Source organism: Paroedura picta, chromosome 12, assembly GCF_049243985.1.
Source record: "Paroedura picta isolate Pp20150507F chromosome 12, Ppicta_v3.0, whole genome shotgun sequence".
In the NCBI taxonomy this organism is placed as follows: Eukaryota; Metazoa; Chordata; class Lepidosauria; order Squamata; family Gekkonidae; genus Paroedura; species Paroedura picta.
In genome coordinates this window covers 25,002,738-25,019,845 of record NC_135380.1, presented here as the reverse complement: position 1 = coordinate 25,019,845, position 17,108 = coordinate 25,002,738, and the positions used below count along the sequence as shown (strand labels likewise).

At 43.9% G+C, this 17,108-nt stretch overlaps 1 protein-coding gene across 4 annotated transcripts in view; it reads left to right on the top strand.

The window, feature by feature from the left end:
* GFPT1 (glutamine--fructose-6-phosphate transaminase 1) overlaps positions 1–16,768 on the top strand; it is a 41,576-nt gene extending 24,808 nt beyond the window's left edge. For 2 of the 4 annotated variants that reach the window (XM_077306848.1, XM_077306845.1), the window contains 8 exons: positions 111–231; positions 1,810–1,970; positions 8,093–8,207; positions 9,878–10,005; positions 10,680–10,847; positions 11,974–12,135; positions 13,134–14,431; positions 14,549–16,768. In XM_077306848.1, coding sequence (XP_077162963.1) covers positions 111–231; positions 1,810–1,970; positions 8,093–8,207; positions 9,878–10,005; positions 10,680–10,847; positions 11,974–12,135; positions 13,134–13,178 — 900 coding nt within the window. In that variant the 3' untranslated portion in view covers positions 13,179–14,431; positions 14,549–16,768. The remainder of the gene's footprint in view (positions 1–110; positions 232–1,809; positions 1,971–8,092; positions 8,208–9,877; positions 10,006–10,679; positions 10,848–11,973; positions 12,136–13,133; positions 14,432–14,548) is intronic. The other 2 variants (XM_077306844.1, XM_077306847.1) reach the window with 1 other exon arrangement.
* Positions 16,769–17,108: the final 340 nt, after the last annotated feature.

The following is a 17,108-nucleotide window of genomic DNA, read 5'->3' as shown; positions in this document are numbered from 1 at the left end:
GAGCATTGAAAAGTCAAACAGCATTACTTTTCCTTATGGGATCTGCCACATGAAGTAGGTTGCTTCAAAGACTGGGGAGTTTGTAATTTTCTTCTTTTTGTTTTCACCAGACACGTCAAGTGCTAGAAGAATTGACTGAACTGCCTGTCATGGTAGAACTTGCCAGTGACTTCTTGGACCGAAACACTCCAGTCTTTAGAGATGACGTATGCTTTTTCATCAGCCAGTCAGGTAAGACCTGTGTCCTTGAAGTGTGGGGTTGGTTGACCACCTTCAGTTTCATGGGGCATACTGGTACAAGGAAGTCAGACTGGGAACAATATAAGGACAACTTTTACTACTGTAGATCAGCCAGTATAACTCATAAATCTTAATTCTGGATGCTGTAGAGCAGTGGTGGTCAAACTGTGGCCCTCCAGATGTCCATGGACTACATGGAATTGTAGTCCATGGACATCTGGAGGGCCACAGTTTGACCACCCCTGCTGTAGAGGAATGTTGTGATCCATTTGAGCTCAGGAACACATACCTAGTTAAAATTTTATCTTCAGGAGTTCTTGATATGGCATACTTCTTCACCATCCCATTGCTATACAATGCCTTTAAAAAAAAATCAGGCACGATTCAAGTGTTACTAATGATTAGAGCACATTTGAAACTTGACACATGCAAGTTTTCCTTGGACAAAATGCATTTTTCAATCCAAGAATAATATTGAAACCAAAGAGGAAGTGCTATGTAAATGTAGTGAAGAAAAGTACATTTAAAACACAAAGAGAAGCAGAATTTTGGACTTTAATATTAAGCCTCAGATATTAGCTGCAAATTTAGATCCTATAGGTCCTTGTAAAGCTGGTGTCTGCAAAATTACATGCACATGCAGAGGGATCTATCAAAATCACTTGCATGGCAATGAATTGTATAGAAGTCTCAGCAGAAAGAAATATATTTTTAGAACACAAAGGATTTCGTGTCCCATTTATTTTCTGTGGAAATTAGTCCTGGTGCTCAAAGAAATACAAGATGCACTCAAGAACGCATCTTGGGTTGTCTCCTTGGTTTCCATGCCACACCTCATTGATTTGTTTCATAGAGTATCTGTGTTTATCTGCAGTAGAACAGCTGGTCCAATAACACCTTAGAGACCAGCACAACATTGAGGGTGTGAGCTGCTGAGAGTGAAAGCTCCCGTCTTCAGATCTCTAAGGTGCTCCTGGGCTTGTACCTTAGCTGTTAATTTATAGGAACGCTTTACAACACTCCAACCAAACAGTTCCACTGTGGTATTGTATATTATCTGTTTAACATCTTCAGTCCACAAATGCACCCACCCATCATGTGCACCTAGTTTACAATGTACCTGTCATTGAAATGTCTCCTGCACTGTTCCTGTATCCTGGGAACATTTTGTTCGTGGAACTGAACAAAAACATTGTTGAATTGTCGGAGGCTTTGACAGCCAGATTCAACTGGTTATTGTGGTTTTTTCAGGCTGTGTGACCATGGTCTGGTAATTTTGGTCCCTGGCATTCTGCCAGTAACTGTGGCTGGCATCTCCAGAAGTAGGGCACTGCAGGAACGGAATCTCGCATGGAGAGATTCCCATTTTGCCGTGTCCTTCCTCTGAAGATGCCGGCCACAGCTACTGATGAAATGTCAGGAATTAAAATTACGAAACCAGGGCCACATGGCTCAGAAAACCCACAGCAGCCAGAAACAGCGTTCTTGAAATTTAGGGACCTGCGAGAGGGTGGTTGTTGAAATATAGAACTTTCAGGATTATAACCAAGCCACTTCCATCTGTCCTAGTAGGTGAGACTGCAGACACCTTGATGGCTCTTCGGTACTGTAAAGAAAGAGGAGCTCTCACTGTAGGAATCACAAATACTGTCGGTAGCTCCATATCTCGGGAGACAGACTGTGGGGTGCATATCAATGCTGGGCCAGAGATTGGTGTTGCCAGCACAAAGGTGAGGATTCCTTGCATAGCCAGAAACGTTAATCTTCTGTACTCCGGAATGTCTAATTTTTGTTTGGATAAATGTAAGCTTGACCGTCTTGTTAATGCACTTGACGCAATGGAATCCTGCATTTGAATGTATCTTGAGATTTATAAAACAAAAGCGTGATAAGATTCTTAGCCACCATATCTCACTGTTCACTGACAGTATATCATCCATACCTAATAATACATTTTTCTGAAGTCAAGTCAGCAAGTGTTCTGTGTTCCAAGGCACATACAAGCCAGATTCGGATTAGGACTAGATCAGATCATGCAGTTTTCCTGACCCGGAGGAGCCTACTACTTTGCCCTGTGGGGAAAATGTGTGTAGTGACCACATGTACTTGGGGGAACTTAATGCATACTTTGTGTTTCCCCAATTGTGAAAATGGGCATCATGGGGCTGTTTCAGGTCAGGAAAATGGGGCAAGTGGGAGGTCTGAGCCCCTTCCCTGTATGCACCAGGGTTCTGATCTAAATTGGGCTCATGAGAATGTTGAAGAACAAGCTATAAGTTGTGGAGCCAACTCAGATGTACCTGGGAAAACATTTTATTGTGACTTTATTGTGTCTACCACTACTAACTGGTAAAGTAAACTAGGTTTTTAAAAAACCAAGCTTTTAATGTTGCTTGATTTTTAACCCTCAGTCACCTTTATCCCAAGTCCTTATAATGTCCTACAGCACAATTATTTTTCCTTGTAGAAAAAATATGAAAAACAGGAAAAGAAGCTAGGAGAAAATCAGAAGCTCTAACAATGCTAACTTTCTCCCACTCCCCTGAGAATTCCCAAGTTTAGATAATTTATCAGTAGGTTACATTTTGTATCAGTTTCCATATTTCATTTGCCACATCTCAAGCTCTTTTGTACCTAAGGAATAAATTCTTGTTGAAACTGGAACCCTCTTGTTGCTTTATCTGCCTTGCAGGAGAAAGGGCTTGTTTTGTGTCACCATGACCCATTATGCACGGGGGTTTTAGCACACATTCGGGGTGGAATGGCGGCGACTAAAATAACCGGTAATGCACGGTGCCGGCTGCAACTGGCCGCAGCTTTGGTGCATGCCGCCGAAAAAGCCGCGTTAGCGAAACGCGGAAGAAAGCGCAGCTTCCGGGTGACTGGGGTGCAACCAGAAGCAGCGCCGGGATCGCCGCGTGCATAATTGGTTACTCTGGGTTTTGCCACCGTCGCGCCCCATCCCATGCATAACCGGTGTGCTTCGCGTCTTCCCCCTCCGCGTTTTCCATGTGACCCAAAATCGCCGTTTCGGCGGCTGTGCATAATGGGCCTAACTGACCAGCTGCGACATTTTGCAACTGAAATAGTTTGTATGCTGTGTATTTAGAATGTTGTGGTGTGTAAATCACTTTGGTTGGTCTACTTTACAGGGCTGTATCAAGAGGGCTATTTTCTTGCAGATGTTGTGTGCCCATTTTGCTGCATGTGTAGTGGTTAAACAGTGGTGGATTCTAATCTGGAGAAGTGGGCTTGATTCCCCACTTCCTCCACATGCAGCTAGCTGGGTGACCTTGAGCTAGTCACAGTTCTCTTATGACTCTTCTTCTAGAGCAGTTCTCTGAGAGCTTTCTCAGCCCCACCTACCTCACAGGGAGTCTGTTGTGGGTAGAGGAAGGGATAAGGTGCTAGTGAGCCATTTCAGGACTCCTTCAGGTAGTAAAAAGCATAGTATTAAAAACCAGCTCCTCCTCTTCTCCCATTGTGCATGTTTGTGGTGCCATTTCCCTCCTCCTTATCTGCACAGCTCCCCCCCCCCCACCTCAGTTGGTTCATACTTTTGTTTTATGTTGTGTGATTTCTAGTTAAACTTAAGAATTCAAGCTTAGGTAAATACTACCTATTATCTGGGAAAGGAAAGGTTGTTTCTTTGCCAACCAATACAGATATTAATCTGTACTGTTGGTCACGGAGCATTCCTGGAAGACTGCCAGTGTTTTTCGCTGTTTTTTCAAGGAAACTTTTCCAGATGTCGAAAGCAGGGTGTTGGGTGAGATCGGAATATAGCGATAATAATAGTTAAGGCATCGTAAGTGACATGTAAAATGCTTGGTTAAATCTCTTAAGGTACATTTTCATACAAGTGAATAGTGCTATCAACTTCGTACTTGGTATTAAATTTTATTCTGAGGAATTGGCAGTCACTGGCAGTCTTCAAGCAAAAGTTGGATACACACTTTTCTTGGATGCTTTAGGATGCTTTGGGCTGATCCTGCGTTGAGCAGGGGGTTGGACTAGATGGCCTGTATGGCCCCTTCCAACTCTATGATTCTATGATTCTAATTACTGGAGCCACCCCCCTCTGTCCTGTTTCAGTTTCTGGTTATTAGAGAAGTCTCTGACCAGTTAAACACATATAGGTGACATGGAAGGTACCCTCCTTGTCTCCGAAAGGGGGAACATGCCCATTTCCTAACTGAGCCTTCCTCTTGAAACTCCCTTATGCTTCCAGGAGCCCTCTAACTTCTGGTTCCTATTTGAAGTGCATCTGTAGTGAGATGCCACTCATAGTAACTCCTTCTTTCTTGAGTTTCTTGTTTCCTGCACGGCTGTCTGTCTGGTTATCTTTCTTTTCCTTGTTTCCCTTAATTTTCTCTTAATCCGGTGTCTTGCCCTCCCAGGTGTCTTTTGCCCTCCCTCCCCAGATGCCGAAGTTATTTCCTTTTTTATAGTTTCTGAGGCATATTTAGCAAATAGATGGTCTTGGGCCAGATTTTCCTCCTAGGGAAACAGCTGCTTGTTGTGGGGGAATTGCTGTAATATTAAATTAGCTGCAACTGCGTGAGTTCACTTGTTGGTTCAGGTGTGAAATGGTTTCATTGCAGCCGCTGGTCCAAGTTATTTCAGTCTAGGTTAGCTCTTGAAAAATGCCTGTGCTGCGATACACAAGGTTAAAAGTTTCAGGATCCATTTGTTAACACTTATTTTCTGTTTCCCTAGGTTCAAGTAAGCAGCCATTGTTTAGATTTTGAGGGCTTTTGGTCTGAAGTAATCCCTGGAAAACTGTGGGACATCACTAGAGTACATTAGCACTTGGGAAACAGATGGGGGTGGGGGTGGTCGGACAAGCAGGGATTCGTGCCTTAGTGGCGGGCTGAGTTTGGATAGCAGCCATGCATCCATTAGGGCAGGGGGAGTCAAACTGCGGCCCTCCAGATGTCCGTGGACTACAATTCCCATGAGCGAATGCTGGCAGGGGGTCCTGGGAATTGTAGTCCACGGACATCTGGAGGGCCGCAGTTTGACTACCCCTGCATTAGGGCTTTATGCAGTGAAGTTTCTGCTAAGGCTGTAGGCCCATGTATAGCTCAGAGCTAGGGGTCCATGTGAAGGTGGAAAGGGATTGTGGAGGTTATGGAGAAACATGTGACACTCAACGCACTCTCGGGAGCCCAAAGGAAACCTTCACCAGCACGGAGGCAAGGAGGGCAGAAAAGACCATCATCGGGTGGATGATTATGATCAGTTGCTTGTGCAAAGATGCATTTAGTCAGCCTTCCATTTAGTGAATCAATTCAGATGTAAATCTAAGCCAAGGTTTAATGAAACTGTGGCTAGTTACCAGGAATTGGCTCACAAACGGTAGTCCGTTCTTTCTTTTACTAACGCTTGGTTTAAACTTCCATCAGTGTTTCCTCCACCTCCTTTCTGGTGACCTGGATTAGAATCATAGAATCATAGAGTTGGAAGGGACCTCATAGGTCATCTAGTCCAACCCACTGCACTATCAGGACACTCACATCAATTGTAGGCTGCTTCAAACTGCTTAACAGAGTTGTTGGCTGGCAGATATGCATTGACTGCATAACAGTTCTCAACATACCAAGCAGCTGCTGAGCTACATTTTCTACTCATAGACTTGCAAAGGAAGCCTACAAGCTGTCATATTATCCATTTCCATGCTAATAACCATGGCAAAACAGCCCTCTGCTGCTGATTCCAGTATCTCCCTCACAGTGAAAATTTCAAGCTGTCCTTCACTGTGCCAAGTGATTCAATATGTCTCCCCCCCCTCCCAATTATATGCTTATCTTCATGGGAGAAGCAACAGGGAGCCTTGAATGGGTGTGAACACTGAAAAGTAGCCCTGCTTGGGATTCTCTCCATCCAGCCCCCTCCCATGTACTTGTCTCTGTGGAGTAAGAGTAAATAGGGTGCTTGCACAACCCAGTGTGCCAGGTAGTTGGTATTTCATTGATGCCGCTTTCCCCCCTTGGGAATGAATTGAAGTAGCAAAGCATGCTGCACTGCTGGGTCAAAGAAGACAGGGTGGAGAACATTTCTAGGTTGACCCAGAGCCAAAATTGGGGAGACACAATGTGTGAGCATGGGTTGGCTCAAAGTATGGGCAACTTTATTTCTGGGTCACTCTGGCCAGGGTATCACACTTGTGCATTACGTTAGACCAGGGGTAGTCAACCTGTGGTCCTCCAGATGTCCATGAACTACAGTTCCCATGAGCCCCTGCCAGCACATGCTGGCAGGGGCTCATGGGCATTGTAGTCCATGGACATCTGGAGGACCACAGGTTGACTACCCCTGCATTAGATCATGGTTAAGCTAAAGTCTGGTTGTTAAACTAGCTGTACATTCTGATTTGAGCTGTTCCAACTAACCACGCTTATGAAAAAAAGTTTGAGTCCAGTGGCGCCTTCAAGACCAACAAAGTTTCATTCAGGGTGTGTACTTTTGTGTGCATGCACATTACTGCCTGCATCCAGATGACCAATTAACTGTGGTTAAGTTAATTAAACCCTGGATAAGCAAGCATTAAGTCTGAACCTGATTCATGGTTTCACTTTAGTATCCGGCCGAGTTTCCCAGGAACTCAGAATGCCCTGCATGGGCATTTCCCAGTTTATCTTCATAACTGTTGGGTCAGTTAGCAACTTGCTCACAGCTACTCAGGAGCAAATCTGGGCTGAACTGGGATTGGAGGTTGGAGGTTAGGGCTCTGTGACCAACACTCCATCCTCGACACTCCATTAGCGTGTATGCAGCGCATTCTAAATTTTACTGTGTTTGTTTGCTCTGGGACAGTATCAAGCTGTATCTTTTATTAGTGGCAGCACTTCATAATGCAACTGTGTGTGTTCCTAAGCCTGCCGGAAGAGTGCCAGAACTACCAGATGTAGAACACAGCATCCTTCTCCCCCTGACTGGAGCGTGTAATCACAGCTCTTGATAAGGAGCTGACAATGCTCAGGGAAAGCCGTCTAGGCTAGGCTGATGAAAAGGGCAGTTAACTGAGGTCTTGGCACAGCAGTTATTGTACTTGATATGTATTCAGAGTTTATGAAAAATAGCCCCAGCAAACATTGTGATACATGCGATCTGCTCTGGTGGATTTCTGCTAAAATTAACTGAAGTGACTCTGCTAGAGTCAGAATCTGCAATACTGTCCCCCCCCCCCCCAAATCTTCTGTCCTTTCAAAGGTTGGGGACTTGCATTAGCAAAGCATTATTTATTTATATTTTAACTTGTATACCGCCGCTCTCAAAGACTCTCAGCAGTTTACAATAAAGAATAAAACAACCACCCTTAAAATCCCCAGACATAAAAGATGGCAATTAATTAAAAATTAACCCCCTCATCTCCTGCCCTGGCCAGCATGCAGCCCGGAGTTCTTTCATATGATGACTTGTTGTCTTGACCCCTTGTGGATAGGCATTGCCAGTGTGCTCCAAGTACTCCATGTAGGCCCCTCCAGAGTCCTCCTGGGGCTTGATATACTCTTTCTGCTTCCACTGTGGGAGCTGCTTTCGCGTGACATTTCCCCACACTACTTCGAAAAGAACAAAGTTTGAGTCCAGTGGCCTTTCCTTGGTGTAGTTCCCCATGACCCAAGGTAAAATGGGGTGCAGTTACCTGAGGGATTGATACCTCCTTTCTCTACAGAAGAGCTACTTCCTTTTCTGATAGGCTTTAGGGGAGAACAGTTTGAGGTGGGCCAGAGGCAGATAAGCTTTCAGAGGATCTTCGGTCCGTTTGATTTAAGTGGCAGGTTTCGGGTAACGCAAAATGTTTTGGAAGATTTTGTCAACCAGCCACAGTGATGCTTCTTTTCCCTAGGCGTACACCAGCCAATTTGTTTCCCTCGTCATGTTCGCCCTCATGATGTGCGACGATAGAATTTCTATGCAAGAAAGACGGAAAGAAATAATGCGAGGCCTCAAGTTACTGCCAGGTATGTACAAATGCCTCACTGTGAAATGAGAAAGGGCAGCCCTTTCGAAGCAAGGCCAAAGTGGACGTCCCTTCATAATTGCATTGAGCCTGTTGGTATCAGAAGACATGGGAGGGAATTAAGAGCCAGACAATAATTTCTGCATATCTCAGTTGCTTCTGTTCTGGAAGGGCAAATAGGTTCTAGAAGGACATGAGCATATCTGTTTGAGATCCTCAAGGTACATTTCCGGAAGAGGGATGATAATTTTATTCTGATAGATGAGCCGGGATGTGCTAGAATCAACAGGCCAGTTTGTCGGTTACCCTCATCAATTATTCCTGACCTCCTCTTACCCTCGTGTAAGGGGATGGTGGTTCAAAATGGGTTCTATGCTGGTGGCAAGCAGGCCTGAGGGAAAGGGGAAAAGTTTTGTGTGCTTTCAAAAAAGTTTGCTTTAATTTGCCTTCATGTATCGGAAAGGGTGTGGTTATTATTTTTCCAAAATTCCAGAAATAATGGTGTGGTTTCTGAAGTTTGTTTTGGTTAATTGTGGGGAGGGGGGAGGTGTTGAGAATATTGGGTATCAGTAGACTTGATCTTGGTCTGGAGGACACTTTACCACCCTCTGAAAACAGTCCTAACCCCCCCCCCCCAAAAAAAAATCCCTTTTAGCGAGGTTGCTTTGCTTCCTTCTGGATATTTATGAAATGGAATGGAATCCGGGGTGCTAATTCACCCTGGAAATATCTAAATGCACGCCACTGTCGGGCACTTGGGAATCTTGGCTCATGGAACTGAGCATCATAGTGGGAGTGAGAGGTTAGGAAAGCAGAAAGTTGGGAGGTCCCATTTTAGTAGCCAAAAAGGCATCATGTTGGCCACCTCGATTTCTTGGCTACAGACTGTAGTTTAGTGTATGAAAAAAGCAAATATTCCACAGTAAACATTGCATATATTTAGCCCCTGATCACTCAAAGCTGCATGATATTATATGAGGACAAGGTAGGCATAATAGTGTGGAAAATGCTGTCAACTTACAGGCAACCCTATGGGGCTTTCAAGGAAGAGAAGAACAGAAGTGTTTTGCCTGTGCTAACCTCTGAATAGCAACCCTGGACTTCCTTGGTGGTCTCCTGTCCAATTACTAACCAGGGCTGACCCTGTTTAGCTTTCAAGATCTGGCAAGATCAGGCTAGCCTGGGTCATCAAGGTCAGGGCAGGTATAATATATACCAGGGTTAGTCAACCTGTGGTCCTCCAGATGTCCATGAACTACAATTCCCATGAGCCCCTGCCAGCATTTGCTGGCAGGGGCTCATGGGAATTGTAGTCCATGGACACCTGGAAGACCACAGGTTGACTACCCCTGATATATACCACCATAAATGAGACAGCAGTAGTGCTCAGACATGAATTGAGCCATTTAGGGCAGCAGCTTCCAGTCATAATATCTAGTGCGGACTAAAGGTCCCTTTAAAATCCTCCGAGACGTCTGATTATGATCAGACTCTGAAGCCACACATTGACGTGCAGCTTGCATTATGGTTTTAAATACAGTAAACAATTTTATTTTCATGTACGAAAACAAATCTCCCCAAATGCCTGTAACTTGTGCAATGAGCAAGTAATTCTGCGTGGAATCATATCTGTCTTTTTGCCTATCGTCTGTCTTTTGCTCCTCACAATAGACTTAATTAAAGAAGTCCTGAGCATGGATGATGAGATCCAGAAACTGGCCACCGAGCTTTACCACCAGAAGTCTGTCCTCATTATGGGTCGCGGCTATCACTATGCAACGTGCTTGGAAGGGGCTCTGGTAAGGGGCCTCCTTTTTCTTTTGTGGATGGAAAGGGCTTAGCCAAGGCCACAGTTTCAAGGGCAAAATGGAGAAGGGCAGGACAAAACAGTAAGCCACTTTGGGCCTCTGCTGGGGAGGAAAGCAGGGCATAAATAGGTAAACTTGGGATTGGACAAGAAACTAGAAAGAGAGAGAGAGAGTATACAGTATTTGCTGGCGTGTAAGACTACTTTTCCCCCCTGAAAAACATGCCTCCAAGTGGGGGGGGGGGCGTCCTATACGCTGGGTGCACTTCAGTTGGGATAGACATAGCTGCCCATAGTGGCCCATAGTACTGTAATATAATGTAACAAACTCTATATTTTGAGTGGAAATGTTGGGGGAGTCATCTTATACGCCCAGTCGTCTTATATGCCGTCAAATACAGTACTTTAAAACCAAGTTTCTGGGTCTTTGTGCTATGCAGAAGTTTATGGAGTCTCTTGCTAATGGGCTGCTTTTGACTCAGAAGCCATACAGGCAACCCTAAGAAATCTGTCCTTAGCCCCCACTGCCTCTGGAAATCCATCTCGGGAGGAATACAGTGTGATATTTTGTAGACTTTGCTGCTTCATCATAGCAGTCATTGAGAGCCTAGAACAGAATAAAGTATCTTTTTGATCAGGGACTAATGCACTGGTGCTCTTCCCTAGAAAATCAAAGAGATCACATATATGCATTCAGAAGGTATTCTGGCTGGTGAGCTGAAGCACGGCCCTCTTGCGCTGGTAGACAAGCTGATGCCTGTAATCATGATCATCATGAGGGACAACACGTATGCCAAGTGCCAGAATGCTTTGCAGCAAGTGATTGCTCGGCAGGTGAGTGAAAGTGACCAATAGCCAGGGTTTTCCAAGCCCTGAGTGGAGAGGAGCCAAGTGCATTATTCCTCAGGTGTAAAGTATTAGATGGGGAAAATGGAAAATATAATGACAGCTGATAGGTGAAAAGAGGCATCCACTTCTTCCTCCCACCTATTCTTGATTTAGGGATTCTCTGCAATTTGCCCTTGCAGTTACATTTTTATTTAACTTTGGTGGATACTATTTTTCTTAGATCTCTGGGGAACGAATGCCAAATGTTCAGTTATCTGGTCAGTTCAAGACAAGAATGGACAAACTGTAGACGTGCACATATCCCGTGTCTCTGTACAGCCTAGCCTGCATTTCTTATAAGAATCTTAACCACCTTGTATCTCTTTCTTGGGCCCAAGCTAGGTATAGTAGAGGTAGCTGCCACAGTGGTGGTTTGAGTTCCTGTCCGAGTGGAGTGGGGGGGGGGAGCATGTTCAAGGGAGATGTTTCTTCCCTATTTCCCCCTTCTTACTTGCCTCAGGTGCTTGCTTGCCTCAGGTGCTTTAACTTCTGAGACAGGTTGGGAACAAGCTGGGCTGTGGAGACGGACTGAAATGAAAGGGGTTTGTGCAGTGGGTGGGGTCAGCTTTTCTTTATCCACATTCCTCTGTTATAAAAATTAGTCATTTCCCCCTTCAAAAGCATAATTCCCTCCCCCCCCCCCAAAAAAAACCCAACCTTGATGGCTGCTTTGCCCTTACTGCTCCTGTACAGAAGGTTGGTAATAAACATACAAAATGAACCAAGAGAATGGTGGTAAATCCTGAATAGTGTCTTATGGTTATGGTAAAAAAATATGAACCATATCTGTTTAAGAACCATGCCTGGATGAAATAGGAAAATATTCCTTTGCTGAGGATCACCCCGTATTACTTGGATGGATGCAACACAGGGGCACAGGGTTTGGAAGTTAAGCAGTTGATTTAACTGGTGTTCTGTCTTACATGACAATATAATTTCTGCCTTGAACTTCAACGAAAAGGGGTGCTACTTAGCTGACCCAATTTTAGCAGGCAGAAATAGAACTCCTCACCTTGCTCCCGAGAACAGAATTTCTTTGCAACTTATTTCTTGATGCTTTGGCTTCTTCCAGGGACGACCTGTTGTGATTTGTGACAAGGAAGATATTGAGACCATCAAAAACAACAAGCGAACAATCAAAGTCCCTCACTCTGTGGACTGTCTGCAGGGGATCCTGAGTGTTATCCCTTTACAGCTTCTGGCATTCCACCTGGCAGTCCTCAGGGGCTACGATGTAAGTTGTCTGCACTCAACAATATCTGTAGCTCACCCTGTCCTTTCCTCGTCACACTAGTTCCGTGAATTAGGTCACTCTTACTGCTTCCCTGACAAGCATTAATAGAGGATCATTTAGATGGAAGTCAAGTCTGGCTTCTGGTTTTTCGGGTCCAAGAGAGATCAATCCATTGGCCTAACATAGATCTTTTGTCCTGAAAAGGATACTAGTTGACTGCACTTTATTCTTAAATCTGTCGCTGCTACATTAAGCAGATCAGTGTTGCCTTGTTCTTATTTCATGGCGAACTGTTGAGCAACTTCCTTAGAGGGCTGGGCACCTTCTAAAAATAAAACTAATATGCATGGCAGGGACTACACAGTGAAGCATGCTGGCATTTTGAGTATTGAGAATTTAGAAAACAATCCACATGTCAGTCATTCTAGAGTGTTGCTTCAGGGGCAACCTTGTTTGAAAATGTTTTTATTTTCCTAAACTAATTTCAATTTACTAACCTAATCTGAAGAAATACAATGTTCTGGGTCATAGGGAAACAGAAGACGGTGTGGGTAAGAGTCTCTGCCTTATGACAGGATGTCTTGGCTGAAAGATAGCTCCGGCAGGACTTAGGAACAAGATCAGTCCTTGCTGAAAATAAAAGATTGAAAATATAAGCCTGCCACTTGTATTGGTGATGGGAGCTGAGGAAGAGAGGCCCTAGTCATACAACACACAAAGTCAAACAAGGCATTTAATGCATCCCTCTGTTGTCTTATAGAAGAGGAGAGAATTGCGGTTCACAAGCATCTAAAACCTGCCGTTCTTCATTGTTTGAGCCAATCAGCTTGAGTGGGACAAAGGTGGTTCAAGTATTGGTTTTGGTGGCTTGCAAATCAAACTTAACAGGGAGAGTCCACTGTGTTTAATATGCACTGTGAAGTATAAACACATGAAGTGCTAAAACAGTCCAGTGCTTTTTATTTACTCGGGGGTTTTATATTGTTTTTCTTTTCCAGGTTGACTTTCCAAGAAATCTTGCAAAATCTGTTACAGTTGAATAGAATATCTCTCACATCAAGAATTTTGGCAGAGGTCATGAGAGAGACTCCTTCCCCCACTTTTTTTTTTCGGTTCTGAAGGACATTGATTTTAAAAAGACCCCTTTGATCAGATCTCGTTCTCTTTGTACGATAATCTTTAATTCTGTTGCGTTTGTGACAGTTGAATCTGTAGCTATGCCAATAGCACTGTTGAGTGATAATTTCAAAGTAGTTTTCTTATTAGAAAAAGGTAAACGCTTGGTGAAATTGTTCGGGCCTCCCTAGCAAGAGAGAATTGCATCCACTGCATCGACTGTAGTACTTTCAGACTGCTAAGATCTCAGTAAAAAGTAGCTTTAGAAGGCTCAGGTGCAGATGCTGAGACTCCCCACTCACTGTCATCATGGGGGACTGACTTGAAGGGCCTCTCATGGTTGTGGACGCCTGTGCTCCCAGGCTTCCAGCAATAAACGATTCCTGCAGCTTGCCGAGAGAAGCACAGTGGCATTGATTCCTCACAAATGGATGCTTTCCATCAGCCTGGTTCCGCTATACATCGATAGCAAATAAAGTCAACTGTAGTGGACTGAAGTTCTTCAAGCCCTCAAAAAAGGAGCTTAGCCTGGGAGCTAATTTGTGTGTCCATCTTTGGTGTGGCCAAGTCTCCATAAGTTGCTTGACGTAGTCACTGTGAGATGGGGAGATGAAATCAGCATATTACCCCCCCCCAAGTAACCTTTGACTTTTAAGGAACTTCTTTCACAACATCATATGCATGCAGATGAAATATTCTCAGTGCAGTGATGTTTGCTGTGTGCACAGGTAAGACTGGAATTTTGCCAGAGGAAGAAAGAATTCAAGGGAATCTGAGCTCCAACTATTGTGCAAGGACAGAATTGTTGGGGGAGTTTGTGGGGAAATCCAGCTGAAATCCACCATGTTCTGAGTTTTGCAATGCAGTGTTGCCTTGTTCTTATTTCACGGCGAACTGTTGTGCAAGCTGTGTGTTGGTTCACGGCAAAGAAATTGTTAGTGAAATTATTGGTACCAATTGGTATTGTTATGAAATTATTCCAAATGTGCTGTCTCTACGCTACCTATCCTTTACAGCTCTCTGCTGAATTATCTTACCGCCTTAAATCTATAAATGTATTGCAGTGATCAGTCCCAAGAGTCAGAATACACACCAGTTGATCAGTCCATGTGAGCGGTGGTTTAGGTCAGGTTGCTGTTTTCCGTCATTATGTAGAGGGCAAGGGATGTTTACAGCAGGGGTAGTCAACCTGTGGTCCTCCAGATGTTCATGGACTACGATTCCCATGAGCCCCTGCCAGCATTTGCTGGCAGGGGCTCATGGGAATTGTAGTCTATGGACATCTGGAGGACCACAGGCTGACTACCCCTGGTTTACAGGATAGGTGATGAAACTAGTACTTCATCAAAGTGGGAGATGGTGGTGGTTTTCATGAAAACTTTGCCCCTTGTAAATATTGCCCTCTCTTTTTTAATGGATTCAGAGGGCCATTGTGTTTGCCAATTGCAAGGAAGACATCCCTATTTTTCCAGGCAACAGGACTGGACTCTGTTGTCTCACAGGAAGCACCAAGTGATCCCATGTTCCCTAGACCACCAGATTGGTTGAGGTTATGTAATGATTGAGAGAAACCTTAAGAACGTGGGGGTCCTTTTCACACACACACCCCATTAGCTTGCAGGAGAAGTGCCCGGCAGTTAATGTATAATGTGAAAAATAATTTTAGTAGTAAAAGTTTCTGGTGTGCTGCTATGTATAGTGTTTTTTCTCTGTAAGATGAGAAGGGGTCTGCAAAGTGTCAGTGATGTTGGATATCCAGCTGGTCAAAGAATGGGAGGTCTAGGCTGTGTTCTCCCTTCACTTTTCCCAAAAGTGAGAAAATGCTTGGACTTCAGACACTGCTAATCCAGTCAGTGGGGAACAAGCTAGTATTGCCTCCAAAAGAGAACAGATGCACATTCTTCTAATTACTCCTGATAATGTGTAAAGTAGTTAAGAGGGCGTCAAAGAGATTTAAATGTATGCCCCAGTGCTGCAGGATAAAGAAAGCAATGCAATATAATAGGAGGACCAAAGATGACCTGTAGGAAAGAGAGCAACAGTAGGGCTGTCCAGTTCTGAAACTCATAAAAAATTATGCAAATATGACAAACCTAGGCTCTTGAAAGGACCAGACTATGCCTTCCTTGACACCGAACGGTGTCATCTGTGACGTGATGCGTGTTGTCTCTCCATCACTTAGAGAAACCATGTAAGATTCAATGTCAAAACACTTGTGAGACGAAGCAGAAGAGGGAAGTTGTGGATGCCATCCCTTTGGCCTATTGCCTTCTGTGTTGTGACTGTAGGGTGGTGAAAGTGCAAGCTGTCCAGAAATGAGACAAAAAAAACTTTGCCAAATAAGAAGTAATGCACTTGAAGATTCCGTGTCAGGGCAATTCTGTGGATCCTTTTTCACTACTTTGTACAGTGGCGGGGAACAGTTCTTGAGCTGTAGTGTCTCCTGCACTGTCCATTAATGGGAATCTATATGGTCAAGGATGACAGGGTGTGGTCCACATTATGTCTTTGTGGACATTTCAATCATTATGAATTCTTGTGTTCAGCCCTCATTGTATTTGCCAGAAGCGAAATGTTGGCTGCCAATCAGTTACATATTGAAAATTCAGTTGAATGCTGGGTAACCATATGTACTGTCAAGTCATGTTGTAAATGTTTGTTACCTAAAGCTGGAATTATTTCCTTCTGGATAGTCATTTGATATACAGTTGAACTTCCAGTAGGGTAGCCTAGGCAAGGAGATTGGACTTTTTTGCATCAAGGGTTGTGAATTCTTAAAAATGTCTTATTTGCTAGGGTTAACTGGAGACCCTTCTGAGATGGAGAAACCCAGCTACAGAAGACCCAAATGGGAGAGCATTCTTTTTGGATGTGTCTAGAAGGCATCACTCCATTTCTGTTTAAATGTATTAGGGAAACCTCAACTCAAGATGGGCTGGTCAGACCTCATTGGGTAAAAAAAACTGTTTGGCAAGTGACATTTCATGTAGTTGGAAGCGATATTCGAGGAAAGGTCTAAGAAACTGCAGGCTGCTGAGGTTCCCTGGCATCAGTTTTCCAAGTAAAGTTCCCCTCTTGCTTGTTTGCGAGCACAGGAGTTAGGAGGTCTGAAACAGGGTGAATTCAAGGAACTCAACAATTCACCAAAGCTTGGACATTAGTGCATTTGATGTGGCGATGATTGAGCCCTTTGTTAGATACCCATGGTCTTGTGTTTTTCTCCTGATGAATACAACTGACATACCTGACTACTAGCCCTTACCTGAAGAATAAAGGTGGTAAGTGTAAAACTACAGCAGGCTGGCAAATGTAAGGGTTTTTTTAACCTGCTTGTTTGTCTTTCTGAAACACACAGCTCATCTCGGTTTATGGGACCATTCTGTATTTGGTTTGTGATGTTTATTCCACACCGTTTTAACGTTGTCAGTAGATGTTTGTTGATTACATATATGTTTTCTTGGCTTACCTCTTTTTTTTTGTATCTTGCTCTTTGAATAAAAAGACATGTCCAGCCTAACTTGGGCTTAAAGGTCTTGCATCTTTAATGTTCCTCCAAGAACGAGAATTGCTAACAAGAGACTTGGAAGCTGCAGGCTGACTTGTGAATTAGAACACCAAATTCTCTTTAGCTACTTGTCTCCCGCTAGCTGCTTTTATGCACAAGTATGCAAATGTGAGAACCAAGGGGATAAAATCCTGCTGATTTGAATTCTGTGGTGACCACTGTTCTTAGATCTGCAGTGTTTAGTCTGCCGGTTGCTTTTATGACATAATTCTTGACGTAGAAATGTCTTTAAAGCATATTGCCTGTAGGAAGATTTTACTTCTCAGCTGTTTCCTCCCTTTTCTGTGATCAG